At 35.9% G+C, this 20708-nt stretch overlaps 1 protein-coding gene across 1 annotated transcript in view; it reads left to right on the plus strand.

The window, feature by feature from the left end:
- The window catches only part of SKAP1 (src kinase associated phosphoprotein 1), a 279257-nt gene that overhangs the window by 70965 nt on the left and 187584 nt on the right, over nt 1–20708 (plus strand). The window contains exon 4 of the mRNA XM_043584176.1: nt 6617–6733. Within this exon, the coding sequence (XP_043440111.1) occupies nt 6617–6733 (117 nt within the window). The remainder of the gene's footprint in view (nt 1–6616; nt 6734–20708) is intronic.

Genomic DNA, 20708 nt, shown 5'->3' on the forward strand with positions numbered 1-20708 from the left:
AGTAATGATCATGATTTAGGAAGCATACAGTTTTGAAGACTGTACAGCTCAGTGGATTAGAACAAGAGCTTAGGAATCAGACAACAAGGGGTCAAAGCCTAGCTCTGCCACTTATGAGTCACTTATGTGACTTTAGGTAAGTTATTTAATCTCTGTGTCTCGATTTCTTTATCTGCAGCTTTGAGATAATAACATACCACAGGATTAGCTTGAGAATTAAATGAGATAGTATGTGAAGAATCTTGACCTAGAGCCTGTACCCAGTAAGCCTTCAGTAAGCTGTTGTATTGTTATTCTTGCTATAGCTTTCTCCTGTAAGTCAAAGCATGTGGAGAATTCAGTTGAATAGCTTCATAATAAGAATTAAACACTGAAAAATATAGTGGTCCAAGGAAAACAGAACTATGAACCAATAATTCCAGGTTATGATCGCCTGGTTGACATATGATAAATGCGTTTATTTTACATTGTATTTATCCATATATACCAAATACTTAGGTTTACATGTTTTGAATCCTGTCAAAGTCTCATTACTATTGAAAATATTCTAACCCAGCAGGCTCCATTTTAGTACCAGTTGAACGATAACAGTAGTAGATAGAATGTGTTATTATAAAGCCAGAATGATTGCTGACAGGCTATAATTTGCTTTATGAAGTGTGCGTTGTCACATATACAATTATCTGGTTTGTATTTGTTGCTGCCAGCCCTCCAGTTTGTGAATGTCCAGAAGTTATGCCTTATGTGAAACCTAAAAAGGGTTAAAAATCTCAGCGTTTTCTGGTGGGGGAGGGGTAGGAGCAGGAAGGTTCACTTGGTGGCTACCTTTTTTTTTTTTTTTCTTTTTTAAGAACTAGGATGATGCTACACACTGCAGCCCACCCTACTGGTCAAAATGAAAAACTGCATCATAAAAGACCACTTTTTAGAAAGAAGGAGGGGGAAAAAAAAACTTTTCCGTTTGTTCCCCTGGGTATTTTCCTGTCCAACCCCCCACTGACAGGTGTAGTTCATTTCTGAAATATTATTAAGCTATGCTGCACTTTTGGTTGTTGGATTCACAGATGTTGTAGTGACTGTGCTGTAAGCGTCTAAGCAATTTGATTCCATTTCTAATCATTTGGACTGCTATTCTCTGCAATGATATCCCTAAAAGTTCTTAAGAAGGCTGTTATTCTCAGCATGTTGAAAATAATACAATTAGTAAACAGTATCATGAGCTAAAAAACTTAACGTTAAGCTCAATTTATTTCTTGTACATTCAAGATCTAGTTGGAGCAGCTTTTTAAAAGAATGATAAATGGGAACTTTCTTTACCTGACCTATCATTTGTTCTGTAGACTTAATGACATTCAGTACTATTACACTCACTGCCAGGGCCTTGGGGGAAAAAAAGAATATTTATACATTGAGTTATGGCTAGATGTTGGGGGCCGGGGGATGGCCAGGAAGTCAGGCTGCTTCGAATGGAGAAGAATTTGAGACCTTCACTACACATGGATTAATCACAAGGACTAACCACGTAAATCCAAATGGATATTTAGAAATCAGTGAAGCTTCTAAGATGTTCTGTGGGAAACACCATACATTTTCTAATGCATGAGTGTGTGCAAAATGTTATCTAATTTATAACACAAGTGTTGACAGAACTTTAGCTTTGGTGTTGCAAATGGGCTCAATAACATATTTACATGTGAGGAACATTTCACATATATGGGCACATATGTACCCAACCTATTCTAGTTGGTGTTATATTCAATAACTTAGGTGAATGGTTATAATAAGGAATAATAAGCAGCAGTTTTTCTAATCTTACCTTAGTTCAGCTTTGGGAACTGCATTACCATTAAATTGGTCTGTGAAAACCTGGCAATATTAATGCTATGAAGCATGAAAACTAACTGGATTTGGATCAGGGACCTTTATTTATAGCATTTTCTTTAGGATTTATTAGTTTAAAGAGGGAGCTGTGTGTCTCATGGGTTCTTAAATATTAAATAGAGTCAGAAGTCGTGTGTTCCTTTCCAACAGCAACAATAAAAACAAAGAACAAAAAATTGCAGACAATTCTACATTAATTTCAATTTCCTGATTTTATCCAGAGGTACTTAGTGAAGTGATAGCAAACCCTAGGAATTTTGAACCACACCATAGAAACAGTTGGTTGCAGACGTGAATAAAGTCTTTATAATAGAGCTCACAATTAATTAGAAGTAAAAGATGATGGCTTCATACTAACGTGGAAAAACCATTGAGCCTTTACATGTTGAATAAGCAAACATATACTTATATGTTTTATCTATTTGTTAACTGTCATGTTACTTTTTATGCTTAAACTGCTTTCAGTCTGTTTTCAGTTCTTTGGTAAAGTTGTCATTATGGCCTGTTTTTGTCCCTAAATAGTACCTGTAAGTTAAGAATCAGATGGGTTTGCTATGAGTCAAAATAGTTACAAGGGGAACATCATCATGGTTCATTTTTTCCCCCTGTTTTATTTGGAATTGAATTAGGAAATGAAAGTTTTTAGCAATCTAATTCACTTCTCCATAAAGTTTATGGAGCAGCAACAGCTGGTTGAATCCATGGCAGAGAAAAGCCAACTTCTAGTGGCCAAGTTATTGTTTCAGAGTTGGGGGGGGGGGTGGGACTCATTAACTGTTAATGAAAACACAGGGAATAAAAACAAATAGCACAGAAACCCTAGCAAATAATTACCTCACACCTGACACAAAGCTGCTTTATATTTCTGCTCCAAACTTCAGAAATTCCCAACTTATCATTCTATGGAGCATGGATGAAATTGAGTTTGACTCTCAGGAACGAACAATAGAGAAATCATCCCCCTTATAGGCCCCTCAGCACGATACTCAGAGGAGAACTGCCATTGAATATACTGAGGAGAGTATCCGGTGCCCAATTCTTACGACACTTAGGGTAGAGCAGCAAATTACCAGCTAATAGCAGATGAACACTTGATATAGTTTCCCCAGATCTTGTACAGAAATACAAAGAAAAGGGACCAGAGGTGGTGGATGTGATTAATGGAGATATTGTGTGTTAGAATATATATCTGTGTAGAAATATATTGATTCTGAGCAAGTTGCAATGGGAAAGTGTGTCTCTAGTGGCAAGGGGTCTTGCTTGTGAGAAAGCCACTCTAAGCAGATGGAGTTCTAAGCCCTAATTGTAGAGCTGCTGAATGGAAGTGTCTGTCACTATAGTTTGTGATCATTTATGTCTGATCCCACTGGACAACGGTAGTGGCCACTTGGAACTGAGATTCTCAGAGCTGCAGATGAATCCAGCGACCACTTGCGGTTATGTTTTAAGGAAAAATGATGTTCTAAACTTAAACAAATCCAAAATGACCACAGTAATTGCTGGTTCTCCTATAAAACTTTTCACCCATGCATCTTGAGTAGTTGTAATCATTTTAATTACACGGGAGTGTCTATTTATATACTGTTATAGGCTTTTTTCTGTGTGTGCCCAAGGGAGTTGGGCCACTTGATGTGACACTAAAAACACTTCTAGCAACATTTCCATCATCAGGAACTAATTATGCTTGGATGTAAAACATATTTTTAAGTGTTTCCCCCACCACAACCATTTTTAGTACTGACCCAGGCTCTGTTTTTGCTGCATCGAGTTGTATACCTTTGCTGTTGATACTTTACAAAAGCATGGCCTTATATTTGGCACAGGAATGGCTGTGAAAAGCCCCCCTTGGGTAACTATGTCCAGAAACCAGAGGAACCACATGGAAGTGACTTTTCCATTTGAGGTTGATAAATCAAATACCAAATTCAGGCAGGTATTTTGGACGAGATTTTTTTTTTAAGTTTATTTATTTTGAGAGAAACAGAGAAAATGTGAGTGGGGGAGGGGCAGAGAGAGAGAGGGAAAGAGAGAATCCCAAACAGGCTCCATGCTCAGCACAGAGCCCAATGCGGGACTCTATCTCACGAATTGTGAGATCATGACCTGAGCCAAGATCAAGAGTTAGATGCCTAACTGACTGAGCCACCCAGGCGCCCCTGGATGAGATTTTTTTTTTTTTTTTTAATTTTTTTTTCAACGTTTTTATTTATTTTTGGGACAGAGAGAGACAGAGCATGAACGGGGGAGGGGCAGAGAGAGAGGGAGACACAGAATCGGAAACAGGCTCCAGGCTCTGAGCCATCAGCCCAGAGCCCGACGCGGGGCTCGAACTCACAGACCGCGAGATCGTGACCTGGCTGAAGTCGGACGCTTAACCGACTGCGCCACCCAGGCGCCCCTGGATGAGATTTTTTAAGTGGAGACTCTAAATCCAATTGAATTGGATTCTGGAACAGAAAAAGAACATTAGTGGAAAAACTGGTGAAATCCAAATAAAGTCTATAGTTTAGGTAATAGCAGTGTACCAATGTTAATTTCTTGGTTTGGACATAGCCTAGTTATGTAAGAAGTTGACATTGGGAGAAGTTGGGTGAAGGGTGTGCAGGAACCCTCTGTACTATCTTTGCAATATTTACAATAAATCTAAAATTATACCAAAATAAAATTTTCATTTAAAATACAACAAAACACGGGGCCCACGTAGCTCAGTCAAGCGTCCAACTCTTGATTTCAGCTCAAGTCATGATCCTAGGTTTGTGGGATGGAGCCTGTTTGGGATTCATTCCCCCACCTCTCTCTCTGCCCCTCTCCCCCACTCGTGCACTCTCTCTTTCTAAAATTAAAAAATTATGCTCTGGTTTCTCTTCAGATCGCATAAATCTTTCACCTTTTACTAAAATTAAAAAATTAAATAAGTAAGTAATTAAAACACAACAAAACAAAGCCCCTCCTGATCTGCTTATTAAAAAAAAAAGGTCTGGAATGCTAGAATATGTAAGAGTAGTTTTGCAAATTTCTGAAGCCAGCAGAAAATTGAGTCTAGAACGATAGTTGATAATGTTCAGTATATCCTACAAATGTTAAATTTTGCTTGGCAACCCAAACTGCTACTTCTTTTTTTTTTTTTTTTTTTTAATGGATTTTGGTTTGGCTCAAATTTTTAAAATTCCTTTAACCTCACAGCTCACTTTCAGGTTACTTGCCAAAGCAGTCCATTAGGTTGTATTGATAATATAATTTCAGTGGATTTGTAGTGATGTAAAATTTGAGTCATTTAACCTTCAGTCCAGGTTTTGAAAATTTTTCTGGTTATAAAGGCGAAATTTCGCAGTGATACTTTAAGCATAACCGTAATCAGCTTTGTATCCTCATCAGTAGCCTAATAAAGGAGAGCATTTCTTCTGGCTCTGACCAGCAACTACTGTGTGAGGTGCTGGTGGTGGGTGCTGTTGTCTTGTTTTAAACTTTTCTTTTCCACAATAAAGCCCATAGTTTATTTCTAAAGTCCTGTATATGCAGGTGTTCAACTCAGTTATGGACAAGCTACCTACCATTGAGTATTCGTAGAGGAGTCTAGATACGATCATCTAATTTATGGAAAGAGAAGGCCACAGCCATTCTCTTTTCATCATTTTATATCCTCCCTATCCTTCCAGTTTAATTGTAGGAAATAAACCTTTAAAGTGAGGCAATACAGATTCTATGTAGGTTGTTTGGTTTCACTGCTCCCTCGTTGAAATCCAGGGCCAAAACTCTACAGTGTTTACGGAGATTAGCATTGGTGATTTCCTTTGGAAATTAGTATTTGAGATAATATTAAATTCAGTTGAAAATCCCCTTTTCATGTTTGTGAAATGAACTGAGCAGCTGTTGGTGTCCTTTTATCAGCACACTGTACCTCTGTTTGGGGGATTTTAAGGAAACCATTTGCAATGCAGAGTCTTTTCTTCCGGTTTCTGAATGATCGAACATCTTCCATCTGAACCTTTTAAAGTATCATAATAGCATGGGCCACTTCTACAAAATATAATCCAATGTATGTTGAAAACACCCAAAAGGGATTAGCATTGTTTTAATTGCATAATTCAGTATTGCATATACATTACCTTTCATCAAAGCCATTTTACAGAACAAACATTACCTTCTTAGGGCTTTTAGAATTCCTAAGAGGTTGGTTGCATGGGCTGTAAACTAGAATTATAAAGAGAGAACTTTCTTAAGATTGCAAAACAAGTAGTGATTTAAATTGGAATAGAATCCAGCAAAGTCTAGGTTCTCTCTGTTTTTAAGGCTCTTAGTTTTCAGAGAAGGGAAGAATACTGGCCTTGTTACATTATATTATGTATAGGTTAACCCTTTGTGTGATTTATTCTATCCTATTTGGAAATATATAGAGAAACAGGCATTCAGAGTAAAGGCTGTAATTAATGGAAGACAAGTAAATACGAATGCATATTTATATAGCTGTGTTCTCATTTTAAGTGTGATGGAGAAGTTTCTTACTGGTGGCAAGAGGTCTCCCCACTCTCTGATAACCGTTTCTAAGTTCTAGTTAGTTGAATGGAAAATTTCCCAGCCAGGTAAGTTGGTTCTTATTTATTTTTTTCTCATATGTTAATGGATAGTGGCCATGTTATCTTTTGGGGTTTGGGGGTGAATGGCAGAAGAAATCTACGAAGACCTTTATAAAGATGTCCCAAGTGTGACCTGACTTTTGTCCTTTTTTATCCCTCAGGGGGAGACCAAGCTGAAAGTTTCCTTGGACAGGACAGCTCTGATGATAACCATAGTGGAACTCATGGCCCCTCTCTCACATCAGATGCACCTTTTTTGCCCGATTATCAGGATGAGGGTGAGTGTCATCTTCCTGGATCTTGGGTTGACCGCACTTTGTTACTTTTTGTCTTGGTGTCTTTGCCTTTTGTCATTTTGAACCAAGCTGACTTCAGTGAGTTTTCTGTATTGGTAATCACTAGTTTGCAAAGAACAACTATTTGTTTAGTTGTGGTGCTGATCCTCCTAGGTAAGTCAATACTTCTGAAGCTAATGTAGTTAGGGAAACACTAATTCCATGCTGGAGCAGGAAGACGTCGTTATTGATCTTTTTATAAGAACTGTAGCTCAAAAGCTAAGAGAGCATTTTAAGATTGCCCAGTTCACCGTCTTACAGCTTTCTTAGTTTCACAGTGTTGCATGAGAATTGGAGCTTTCATTTGGTGATTATTGGATTATTGATTTGTTGTGGATTATTTAAGACCCTTGAACCGATAATATTATAGTAAGATACGATTTTTATCCATGCTTCTCACCTATCCCTCTCTGACCATGTTGGTGTTATTCAAAGGGAAGTGGAAGCCACAAGAACCACAATGTAAATCTTCATGGAGCATTCATTTTCCTTGAAGATTTGGGAATGAGAGGAGTTAAATAATTCAACTGTTACAAACATTACTTTTATATTAAATTTTATATTACATTGGTATGTAATAGAGTGGGATGCAAAATATGCATTAATTTTTAAGATACATGAATATAAAAATTTTGTCTTAGTGGCTGCTAGTTTCTGGCTCAGGCTCAGATATCCCAAGGGTGGGGGTTCACTGTGCCTCTTCTGGCATCTGGCCACTTGAACAGACGGTTTGATCATCACTGATGCACACGGTTATCTTACCAAAGCCTCTCTTGTGCCTTTTCAGTGGGGGGAAAAAGGTAGAGATGCTACTAAACTGAATATTAAATTGGAATCATATTATTCACTTAGGGATTGGGAGTAAAGTTGGTAAACTATTCCTTATTTCTCTTCATTAGCTTGTAATCTTTTAATTTATTTTTCTGTCAGATTTCCCTATGACTTTGGCATTTGCCAAGAGTTCACAATCCCTAATTCCTTTCTCTTTTTAACATATCCATTAATTCTTTTTTTTTTCTGAAGCTTTTATTTAAATTCCAGTTAGCTAATATACGGTGTGATATTAGTTCACTTATCCATTAAATCTCATTTCATTTAGCCCATTCGACAGTTCATATTTTCTCCACATCAGAACTATGAATTCCATTGTGCAGAAACATTTTATTTTGCTTGAGATTTGTATACTAACGCAGTTAGTAATACCCAAGTTTTAGAAATTGGGGCTTACAATTTAGGATCTGTATATTGACTCAAGTATTACACTTAAAAACATTGTTTGGATTGAAAGCTTAATAGTTGCACTGGTGGTTTATTATAATTTTAGAAAATTAACAGTGCAAACATTAAAAAAACCAACCTTCCATTTGTTTTTGATTAACCTAATGCTTGACAGAATTAGAACAGTAGCACCTCATTAATCCATAGGTCACTTATTTGGTACTTCCAACTTTCCCAAACACAGCTGAGAACACAATAAGTTAGCCAGAAAGACCTCTAAGTGGGAATAGATGTTCCCAAGTGCTGTGTTAACACTTACATATCATATTCTTGGGAAGACCCCGGAGGCCCTCACTGGGATTCCTCTTCTTACAAATTTCCTTTTTTTTTTTAAGTTTATTCATTTATTATTTCAGAGAGAGTGAGAGAGAGAGAACATGTGCGCACACACCTCCACAAGAAGGGGAGGGGGAGACAGAGAGGGAGACACAGAATCCGAAGCAGGCTCCAGGCTCTGAGCTGTCACTACGGAGCCCAATGCAAGGCTCGAACCCAGGAACCGTGAGATCACGGCCTGAGCCAAAGTCAGACACTTAACCGACTGAACCACCCAGGTGCCCCTCCTCTCCTTACAAATTTATAACCATTACCATGTTTTGATTTCTCAACCCACAGTAGGTTGAAACATCAAGTTAGAAGAAGGGGCACTTTAGAGGCATCAATTAAATAATATGGAGGTGAGAAACAAGAAAACAACTAAAAACTTATACAGAAAACAAAATCTGTAAAGAAATAAAATTTATATAGGAACTTAAAAACACTGGGGCCATATCATACTGTAGAAATAAGTGGCCCAAACTAAGAGCTCAGTGCCTTAATAAAGTGAAACTTTTTTAGCTAGCATTTATTGAGCACTTACTGTGTGCCTTGCATCTGTGTTCTAAGTACTTTGCATATATCACCATTTAATCCTGTGAAGAGCCCTAAGAGGTAGATATTAGGATTAGCCTCATTTCACAAAGAAGGAAACGGAGACCCAGGGAAGTTAACTTATCTAAGATCACACAGCTAGTAAGCAATAGTGCCAGGATTTATACCTATGCAGTCTAGTTCTAGAACCTCTGCTTTTAACCACTCTACTATCTTTACCACTCTCCTTATCTATGTTGGAGATAAAGATAAAGATAAAGATGATGGATTAATGTCTCAGACATTTTGGGGGCACCTGGGTGGCTCAGTCAGTTAAGCATCTGACTTCAGCTCAGGTCATGATCTCACAGTCTGTGAGTTCAGGCCCCGCATTGGGCCCTGTGCTGGCATCTCAGAGCCTGGAGCCTGCTTCAGATTCTGTGTCTCCCTCTCTCTCTCTATCCCTACCCTGCTCGTGCTCTGTCTCTCTCTGTCTCAAAAACAAATAAACATTAAAAAAAAAGTTTCAGACATTTTGGTTAAGACTATACAGATACGGAAAGTTTGCTTAAAAGTAGTTTCATTAAAAATAGTTGAAATTAAAAAAAAATAGTGTTAAAAGAAGTAAACCTAGTATCTGGAAAATTCCAAGGTGGAAACTTTGCTCCATAATAGTTCCCCATAAGAGAGGAACTAACTATATTAGTAATATTAAATTCTTACTTCATTGATTTTAATTTATAGTTTTGTGCCTAAAAGTTAAGAGAATTCTCAAAAAAAAAAAAAAAAGTTAAGAGAATTCTCAAAGGGACACAGTCAATGCCAGAGGTAGGAATAGATTGTTTATGTGTTAGAAATTTGATTGTAGGATGTTGAAATAATGTTTATTTTAAAATATTTTTTTAATTTCACTTTTTTAAAGTTTTTATTTAAATTCCAGTTAGATAACATACAGTGTAATATTAATTTCAGGGGCACAATGTAGTGATTCAACACTCCCACGCAATGCCCAGTGCACATCACAAGTACACTCCTTAATCCCCTTCATCTGTATCACTCACCCCCACCCCCCCCACCCCCCCCCCCGTAACCGTCAGTTTGTTCTCTTTAGGTAAGAGTCTATTTCATGGTTTGCCTCCCTCTCTCTTTTCTTTTTTTTTCCTTGCCATTTGCAATGACGTAGATGAAGCTAGAGAGTATTACACTAAGCAAAACAAGTCAGTCAGAGGAAAACAAATACCATACGATTTCACTCATATGTGGAACCTAAGAAACAAAGGAGCAAAGGGGAAAAAAAGAGAGGGAGATAATGTTTTAATATGAGTTTCTGCAAAGCACTGAAACCAGCACAGTACCTGAGTGCCTGATGCATAGTGGGCACGATAAATGTTTGTTTCCTTCCCCTAAAAAGTAAAGATACATATATTTCCTGTGACATTAAGGAGATTTTAAAGATGTTAAAATTTTCAGTAAATGCTATATCCTAGACATAACTAGATTTTACCATTATTGAGAACAGTAACATTTGATATGCTACTTATTCATTATTTTAAATACTTATTTAGAGATTACAAGGTACTACCAAGGCACTGTGCTAAGCAGTAAGTGAAATATGCAGTAAAAAAATCAGACATAGTCCCTGTCCTATGGAGTTTACCATCTCATTGGGAAAACACACTGTTATGAGCAGACAAATGAACAAATATAAAAATGTCTTCATTTGCTGGGGAAATAGCTAAGGTGATCCTTTAGGAAGAAAAGATATTCTTTGACTTTTTTGTTGTGTCCGTTGTTTTAGACTTTTGGAACTTTATATCTTTGTTAGAAAATGAAATGTCACTGTTAAAATATTTCAGCTTTGTTGAATTCCACCTCCAGCCAGAGCAGTATCCTAAATGTACAATTATAAAAGGACACACGGTCTGACCCATCCACCCATAACGTCAGTGTGAGAAGCAATAACCATGGTGCGTGTCGTGTTTGGATCATGCTTTTGTGAAGGCTACAAAGAGCTCTAGAAGCATATAGAAACCTGGCCAGGTGCACAGCTCAAAAAAAAAAAAAAAGAAAGAAAGAAAGAAAAGAAAACCAAGGTTACAGGCTAAACCATGCATAAAAATGAGAGCATGTTGCTCCCTAATCACAATTTCTTCTCCTTTTCCTTTGCAAATGCCCTCAATCTGAGAACAGCAGGCTATACCCTGTGGAGAGACACCCACAAATAAGAGCATAGTCACAGCATGGGAATGAAAACTTACTAGCAAGTAATAACATTTAGATTTCTAAACCTAAGGAGGCGTAGTTTCTACCATATTGAAGTTTACTATGAAACACTGGATATAATTAATGTACAAAAGCCAGCCAGCTATGAAGCTCAAGATCTAATTGCTTTCATTGTCCAAAATATACGATGGATTTTAATGTGTCCATAAAATTATTTCATTAGTGTACATTTTTGAAAGATAAGTGTACGTATATATATTTTTTGCAGATCAGTTGGGGAAGGTACTCTATAAACAGGGTATAGTGACTCCTTCTGGAAGAAAAAGAAAAAATAAAATTATTTTCTGGGAGAAGAAACCCAGAGTCTGTAACGGTATATTATTTATTATGTATTATGTATTATCACATTCTAATTAAAGAAAAAGGAATGAATGGATATTGGACAAATAAATCTGGGAAGAAGTAAGAAAGAATGTTTTTAGAGTTTAGTTTTACATCAGGCTGTCAAAAGTTAGAGAAAGTTCTTATTCTCCAGTGAAATGAAAAATAGAATCAGAATTGTTAAATAGCTATAACCGTTTTTGGAGAAGAGTAATAATGAATATGTGAAAACCTGTTTTTGATCAATTTGTTATATGCTACTTGATTTCAAAGAAACTGCAGACCCATTTAACAGAGGCCATTTTCAACTCTAGGCCCCTTTTGAAAGGTACATTAGAAAATATATAGAACATTTTGAAAATGAAGAGAATCCGTCTTTCACAGCTTTATGTTTAGCGCTTTCCTTGTTTTTACATTTCTGTTTTCATTTTAGTTCTGAAATAGAAGTCTGTTTTTGGATTTGATGTTATGAACAACAGTAGACTAGCTTTTGTTGATCCTTGTGTGTTTCATTTCTATAGTAATAGGAAGAGAATAGTATTTTAATATCTTCCCTAATGGCAGGAAGAATGTATTTTCAATAAAACTGTATTAGTATTGTGAAATAAAAATGGACTTAATTTATTGATTAGACTTTTTTGGCTGGAGTTCATGTTTGTCTTAAATTTCATTGTACCAAAGTTAGAATCATGCCGTCTGGGAGTCGGAAAGGATGATAGTAGCAGGAACCATTTATTGAGCACTGTGCTACCCTAAGTGCTTGTTGTGGATCATCTTGTTTAATTCTCAAACCAGCCTAAAGAGGCTCCTGTTCTCCCCATTTTACAGGTAAAAAAAGAAAAATTGAGGTTTAGAGAAATTAACTACTTGGCCAAGAATGGAGTACCCAATCCACCGGTAGAGGGTGGAGGTAGGGTTCCAATAGAGTGCTGCATTGTGAAGAGTTTTGGTTAGCTGCATAGTTTTCCTCTGAAACACCCATTCTTAGGGGCTTTACATATCATTCTCCTTATTGCTTTTATTCCACCAAATATAGTGTTCATTTACAAAATAAACGTTTTCAAAGCTAAAACCTATCCTCTAAATACCACTTCAACTGCATCCTTTGATATGTGCTACTTTCCTTATAATTGACAATTCCTTTCTAAGTGTTTTGTAATTCCTTTGATGATATCCTTTTAAACCTACGTGTTATTTAGAAGCGTGTGCACACGCACGCGCGCAGCGTGTGTGTGTGTGTGTGTGTGTGTGTGTGTGGGTGTGTGTGTGTGTGTATGTGTTTTCCCAGTTTTTATTTTGGTTTGTTTTTAGTTTACAGGGATTTTTAAACCTGCTTTTCTATTTTGAAAAAATAGTCTAAGAACATATATTATAGTCTTATAGTCTAGGTCTAATATAGTCTTATAGTCTAATATAAGAACATATATTATGTTCTTATAGTCTAAGAACATATTATTTAGATTCTTGGGACTTTGTTGAGATTTCTTTTGTGGCCTGGTAATGATCAATTTATGCTTATGTGCTGTGTGGCTCCCCCAGTATTTATTTAACACACTCACTATTTTTATACTTATAAATAGTATTCTTCAAATCTTTTATATCCTGGCTTTTCTTTTATCTGCTGAAAGTTTGGCATTAAAATCTCCAATTATAGTTGTAGATTTATCCATTTTTCTGTGTTTTGCTTTACATTTTCAAGGTCATGTTATTAGATACTTATAAAGACCTGTAATTTGTTTTAAAAGGTTTCCTCTTATTGAACTGAAATCCTATCTCTAGAATTTCCATTTATTAAGCTAGTCTACTCATAGCACCCCTGATAGACTTTCCGCTCAAGGAGTAAAAAAAAAAATGTTTGTTCACAAGCCACTTTGAGACCCCTGTTGCTCTGAGTCATGTATGAGGCCTGATTTTGGCATTAAATCATGTTGTGTCACAGAATAAATAAACTGCACATCTTACAGTGTTTACTGAGGTATGTGAATTAACGACGCAGTGGTTAGCAGTAAGTGACCGTACTGATCAGGTAACTCTTAGGCCAAATCCTGCTGATGACTTTGGAAGAAAATGTGCATATTTTAGGGCTGCTCTACTTGGAACGTTAGAAACCTATTGCAGGCTCGGTCATTGGTACCCTAGTAGGTGGAGAGAGTTAATGGCCTAAATACAACAAGTTATTTGCTTCCTTCTCACTGATAGGGTCAAGCCCACTATTTTTGTCTCTCTCTGTGTGTGTGTGTGTGTGTGTGTGTGTGTGTGTGTGTGTGTTTAGTTACATAAACTATATGAAGATATTTAGAATTTTTAGTTCCTTTTTATTCTATGATGTGAAAATAATGCATATGACTCAAAATAGTTGCTCTCCGTATTCAAATATGTAAATAAATATATGTGCATATATACATGCATTCAAACGGTATTTATCTCATTTTCTTTTTATTCTTCAGACAGTTGCTTTCATCTTTGCTGCTCACAGGTATATTTTTCTTTAGTAAAGGCACATGACTCCTGTCAACCCTGATGGAGTTTATGTGTGTGTGTTTATGGTACGCACTGTGGAAGAATGCAAAGCTTCCTTCCTTCCACATCTGTGTTTTTGGAGCCAAAGAACAAATCCTACTGTAAAACACATACTTTCATAAGCATGGCATTTGTGAACAAGTTTCTGTTGGCTTCAGGTGAGTCCGTCAGATCAGATCATTGGGAGAAATTAAGGACTCAATGTTGAGTTAACTGTGATAAGGGTAAGTAAGCTGTCACTCAGGATCACAGTGGCCTCCTTCATGAAGATAAATGTCTTATTAGATCGAAGACATCATGTCGTTTATATAGTCTGGTATAAATCACAGATGAAGATGACAAACTGGGTTTCAAAGTTGACAGTAATTTATATAACTTAAACAAATGATTACCAAGGATTATACATGTTTTGTGAAGAATAAAAAAACAATAACAATTATCTGTCTATGAACAACCCATTTTTCATTCTTCAGCCTGGCATGTTGGGCTGTTAGTGCATGTTTAAAGTCTAACCTTCTGTCCAGTACCCAGTAAAGTATTCTTTCGTGTGTTGATGGCTGGATATCTTCCGTAATGCTTTTTTTCACTATAATATACTCTATAGAGTTAACGCAAAGTTTTATATAGAATAATGGCATTTTACAGCTGGAAGAGGCTTGGTAATCACCTAATCTAATCTCTGTTTTACCAAAGAGGAAACTAAATTCTAAAGAGGCTAAATTCCTACATTTCATGTCTAGCAAGATAGAACCAGGATGGAAACCAAGACCACCGCCTGGGAGTGGCCTTCCCAGACCCACACTACACACCTTCCCTCACCTGCATGATCTCAACAAGCTTTTCAGAGCAGTCCCCAACAGCTTTGCAGGAGACTTGATCATGGCTCTTAGGCTATTTCTTGCAAGTTCTTCAGACACACAGGTGTCTCTCTGGCCTTTGTATGTTCTTATTCTCTTCCCAGAATGATTTGGGGGTATTACATTTTATAAAGAATCCCAAAGAGTTCCATAGATGCTAGCAGTTATAACGATGAGAAGCATACTATCAGCCTCTGAATTGATTTGACATAGAACTAATTAGTTATCTTTTTTTGGCCTTTTTGTCCATGTTATAGATTTTAGTATACTGCCAATGAAGAGTTGGCTATTGAATACCTATACTGAATGTCCTTTTATTCAGTCATGAGTTTAGAGACTGTGTGGAGGATACAAAGAGGAATAACATATGATCCCTTTCCTAAGTGAGCAAATAATCTAGTTGAAGAGAAAAGATTAGACTCCCCCACAACAAAGTATACAGTACATAATCAAGTGCTGATTATCAGGGACAGAATTTGCAGGGGGAAAAAAACACAATTGGTTAGACTTGCAAGCTTGGAAGAAAGTCAAGATAATATTTGGCCTGCGCTGTGGCCAAAGTGTTTTTAGAAGTCGATTCCAGGCTGGGAGTGTGCACAGAAGTCCATTCTCTGAAAGGTCAAACCTTTATTGAGCTTCCACTATAATTAGGGGCGAAATAACAGTGGCCATTTTTAAGTGCAAACAGTTTATTTTTAAGTGAGTGACGTGGCAAATGAGATTAAGCCTTCTCATACTGCCTTGAGTATTCTTTGTCTCTCCAACTTGGAGTTCTCCAAATTCTAAAAAGAGTCAGCAACTCTAATGGTAATGTGAAAGTTCCAGCATATGGTTATTGAAGATGTGTGTGTGTGGTCATTACAGTGGTGGTAGCATGATACGCCATGTTTTGGTTGCTAATGTAACATATTTATCGAATTGATATATAAATCAATCAGAAGTGGGGAGGGCTTATGTATCTTTGTGTGCTGTTTATTAGAAAATCTTATATACCATGCTTAATTACCTTGCTCTTAGAATCTGTAAATGCATTATAATTAAACATAGCATCTGCCTTATAGATGAACACTGAATCACCTGAGAGTTAGCTAACTGACCTAGGACAATCATGTCTAAAGCTCAGGAATTCTATACTCTCAGGTGTGATATAGATACATGTACTTAGTTTATGTAAGTATACAGTTATATTTATACTCTTTCTATTCATGTATATTTTTTCAACTCTTCATGCTTTGGTGATCTTTGTTTTTCAGCTGTCCGTAAATTCTTTGGCCTGTCATAGAACTCTGACTTTTCAAGTAAAAGTAAATGTTAGTAATGCTGTTTAAAACAACGTGAAAGCACCTGTTAATCTAGAACATTATGTTCTACTAGGAAAAGATTGTTGAATTCACAGATCATTTTACACTTAGGCTCTAGATTGCCTTTCTGACTTTGAGTGACAGCCTTTTTTTCTGCTGGGCCCTACGTAGCTTAAGCCCAGATACACTAGTCTAATAGGAAAGAAAGATTATACAGAGTAGTTTCTCTGGCTTGTAAAATTGGGATTTATAGGGGAATTGTTCCTTAATGGAAAGTTTTCACTTATAGAAGCCTTTATCCAATTTATAGATCCATTTCTATAAAACTTTAGGGTATAACTTATATGGCACAGTATATTTTAAAGGAGTGCTCTGACAGATAAACATTGTTGCTGTGGTTAATTTTATAATTAAGTTATTTTATAGTAATACTCAGATTTTTTTTTTAATCAACAGCACATAGGGTTAACTGGGATCGTGAGCTCTTCTCTCTACCAATGATCATTATCATCATTGAAAGACATTTATGAATGCCCAAGAACACAGTTGGGCCTAGAGATTGTCACAGCTTAGGGGAAAAAAAAATCACTTGAGTTATCTAATCTAGCCCTTCTAATGAATTCACATCATTCTTACTAATATCTCATTTAATTAATTATCAAATATAGCGATTATGCTTTGTATCCTTCCCTTGCAGGACATCTTGCCCGCCCAACTATTATTACTAATTTATTCTTCATGTCTAACCTAAACTTTTCCTTCCTTAGTTTCAGGCCATTGCTCTTTTCTATACCATCTTCTGAGACTGAATAATTCCCCTAATTCATTTATATTGTTACCTTTAGAAGGTATTTAAAGACTGTGAACGTTTATCCCCAGAGTCTTCACTTTTCCAAACTACATAAATTTCAGTTCTCTTAATCCTTGCCTCACTCTGCCCCTGCCATACTCTCTAGTCTTTGAGTATTTTATCACACTCCTTGATATTTTCCATTCCAAGGGGATCACCTAACCAAGAGAGCTGCCTTTTGGGGGAGGAAGTGCTAAAGCGTAAAATCTCATATAAACCACTAGAAGATGCCTAAGTGCTTATTTGATGTTGTTGTTGGTGATCATCTGGTGGGCACGCCAGTGTAGTGCTTGCTTTGGCATATGTTGGGATATATGTGTATTTTAATGCCTTAATGTATTATGGCCTGTTGTAATTGAATGTCTATAAAGTAGCAGTTAAGAGGGTTTTACAGACCTTAGAAGAGATCAGAATTCTCTAGCCCCCTCTTGTGGTAAAAGAAAATACTACATTTGGGCTTTCCTAGATTATTTTGTTTTAGCTGCTGAGGAAGGCTGAAATGCTTAAGTTCTCAACATATGAGCATAGATAATGAATCAAAAAAATTAAAAATTATACACACATGTATATCCCTATATATGTACCCAAGTACACATACAGTAAGATCTGAGAAATTCCTGTTCTTTTATTTTATTAATGCCCTAAAACCTAAAAGATATTACTTTCTTACAACTGTCATTTCAGTATATTCTTATTATGTAAGTTAGGATGAGGACAAATAAAATAAAACTATCATCTTGAAGGTTTTATATTCCTAAATAGATAAATAAAGGAGGTTTGGATATGAGTTTTAAACCAAATTTATAGGTGTTTTTTTTCTTTGCCATTCTAAATGCATGTGGTTAGCATTTCTGACAGAGTTAAACAGATATCCTAAATCCTCTATAACGTATTAATTTGACCAGTTTTTAAATTTATGACCGTAGCATTCCTTCTATGGTAGATGCATTTTAGATATTCATAAAGGCCTAGTAAGTAGCATATAGCTGAAGGGAAGACTGAACTGGCATGCAAATAAGGTCATGTATCTTGCCGATGGAAAGAAATTTCTACAGGTAACACAAAATTACGTTTATTATTCTAGGACACCACTAAAGGTAACACCTATGTCTTGGAATAGTTGGTATATAGACAAGAACCAATGAGGGATTGTTATTAATATGCCTTATATAATAATCCAGGAAGGAGAGAGATTCAAATTAAACACTGCCCCTAAGTAGTTTTGTTTTGTTTTGTTTTGTTTTGTTTTGTTTTGTTTTGTTTTTTAGAGATACTCAAAAAACTTGAGTAATGGTTTAGGTCGATTGCCTTCATGCTCAGGTCACGTGCTAATGAAAATATGGGGTCCTATCTGGAAATTCCAGGAACTCTAGAAATAAATATGGGACCATGCTTTTTAATATTAGATTTTTTTCCAAAAGGGAGATATTGAATATTGCACCAGTTAAGGCATTGCAAGAGAGGAATGGCATAGACATAGCAGAACAAAATGAAAAGGGTTTGGTCACAGGTGAAACAAGTAAGAATATTGTAATGATTTAAATATTAAATAGAAAACTGATAGTTTTGACTGATTCTCTTTTTTTCTTCCCTACTTGAAGAGATGATAATTTTTTTCTTTTAAATAGGGAAATTAATTCAATTTGTGTGCTTCCCCCTTAAGATGTATGAATAAAATTTTAATCTCAGCTATTTATTAATCTGTGGTATTGACATTCCTCTGAGCTTCTGAAGACAAAATTTAACAAACCTAAACCTCTTAATAACAAAGTATGGATCTTAATAGGAATAGTATAATTTTTATGTATTTTTTTAACAAACAATAATTTGACAACATTTTTGAGATTTCTCTGTAATCAGTTTAGGTGATCTTTAAACCTGATTTTCTGATATGTGTCAGCTTTCTCAAGCAACTGCTGTATCTGATTTTTTTTTTTTTCACGTAAAGCTGCACTTTTCATGAGACAGATTAAGTTGTGGATTTTCATAAAAATGGAAAGTGGAGAAACGGAAAACGGCCCTTACTTATCCCTGCGCTATTTACCACCACGTATATTTCGATTGGTTTGTTCACCAAAAAATTGTGACTGCTCTTGGACATACATTCTTTGACTATCGATTTTAAGTCATATATATGTATTTTCACAAAGCTCTCTGGCATGTATGTTCCTACCTAGAGATCTGTCTTTCCTTGGCTCTTGGAAGAAGATTTATTTTAGAATAGTTATTTATTAACCCAAATTTACTAGTCAGTTTGAGAGTTTGAATTCTTTATTTTAGCATTAAAACGGGGAAAGTATAATGATCAGTTTCTTGGAAATTACAGTTAATAATAATATAGTATAATAGAGAAATTTTTGCAGAAGTTTGACTTTTCTAGCTATAAAGAGGTGTCAGAGGGAGTATCATAGTCATTGTTGGTATAGAAGAGAGTTTCCTAGAAATTACATCTGAGTTCTTATTAAGTGTCTTATTATAAAGAATAGTTATTTTCTTTATCATATCATTGAAGCTGAAAAGAAAGCAAGTTACTTGTTTCTTCCTTGCTTTCTCACTCTCTATGTGTAAATACCTTCAGCTGTAAAGCAAGCATCTTTCTGAATTTTCTTAAGGAACACCAAGGCAGTTCAAGCAGCTTTTCATATGGAATCTTTTGCATGTTTGTTTCTCCAAAAATAATAAATTTATTTAAATTTGATAGTGTTGCTTTTTAAGTGTTTCCCCCTTAATTTGCAATTCATTAAAATTCCCTTTCATTTAGGATGAGAGACATTAAGAAGGAGCCAAACAGGGAAGACTTTTTTACTACATTTTTAACTTGATCAAATCCTGCTTTTCAAAAAAGCAGCTTCTCGGTGCTTTTGTGTCTGTCGGATGAATGACTTATCAAATTGTACTGTAATTTAGCTCTAAATATGTTAACTTTGAAAAAAAAAGATATGTTTCATTTAGCGTTAAGAGACAATATATATAGCTTGTCTTACCAGTGCAGAAAACGTTTTCCAGCTATGAAAGAGGTCCCAGCTTTATCTAATTGGGAGAGAAAAGTACATGCATGAGTAATGACTTTGCATATCTGGTGCAAAGAAATTTAGAACAAATGTTGGAAAAGTTGGTATTAATTCTAGTTCGGTGAGAAAGGTTAGGTTACTCCACTAAATTATGTCTGGCAAAAATAAATGGGGACTAGCTTGTGAAGGCACATAACATTTATAAACTTTTAAGATGTTTAGCTTTTATATCTGATGGTCTTCCTTCAGCATTTTTGTTGTTTCTTATACTCTTTTTGTTTACCTGTTTGCTGTAGGAAGTTAGTTAAGGGGGGATTGCTGGAAAGATACAAGCAGCGAGGTGGTAAATTCTAAAAGTTGGGTGAGTATTGAGGCACATTTTACAGTTCACTTATGATGATTAGAGTGTGGTATACTGTATATTACAGTTATGACCGCTACGGTATAAATCACTATACACAACATTGCAGAGACCCAGGTCTAGCACTGCAGAAACCAGACTGAGGTACAAAAGTTTCACAACTTTTCCTATATAAAATGGGCAGGAATTGAGTTCTGTCTGATTTAGTTACAATGTCCTTTAAACTCTTACCCGACTTATCACTCACAGTAATTTTAACATATTCTGTTTTTCAGTCCAAATGATAT

This window comes from Prionailurus bengalensis, chromosome E1 (assembly GCF_016509475.1).
Source record: "Prionailurus bengalensis isolate Pbe53 chromosome E1, Fcat_Pben_1.1_paternal_pri, whole genome shotgun sequence".
NCBI lineage: Eukaryota > Metazoa > Chordata > Mammalia > Carnivora > Felidae > Prionailurus > Prionailurus bengalensis.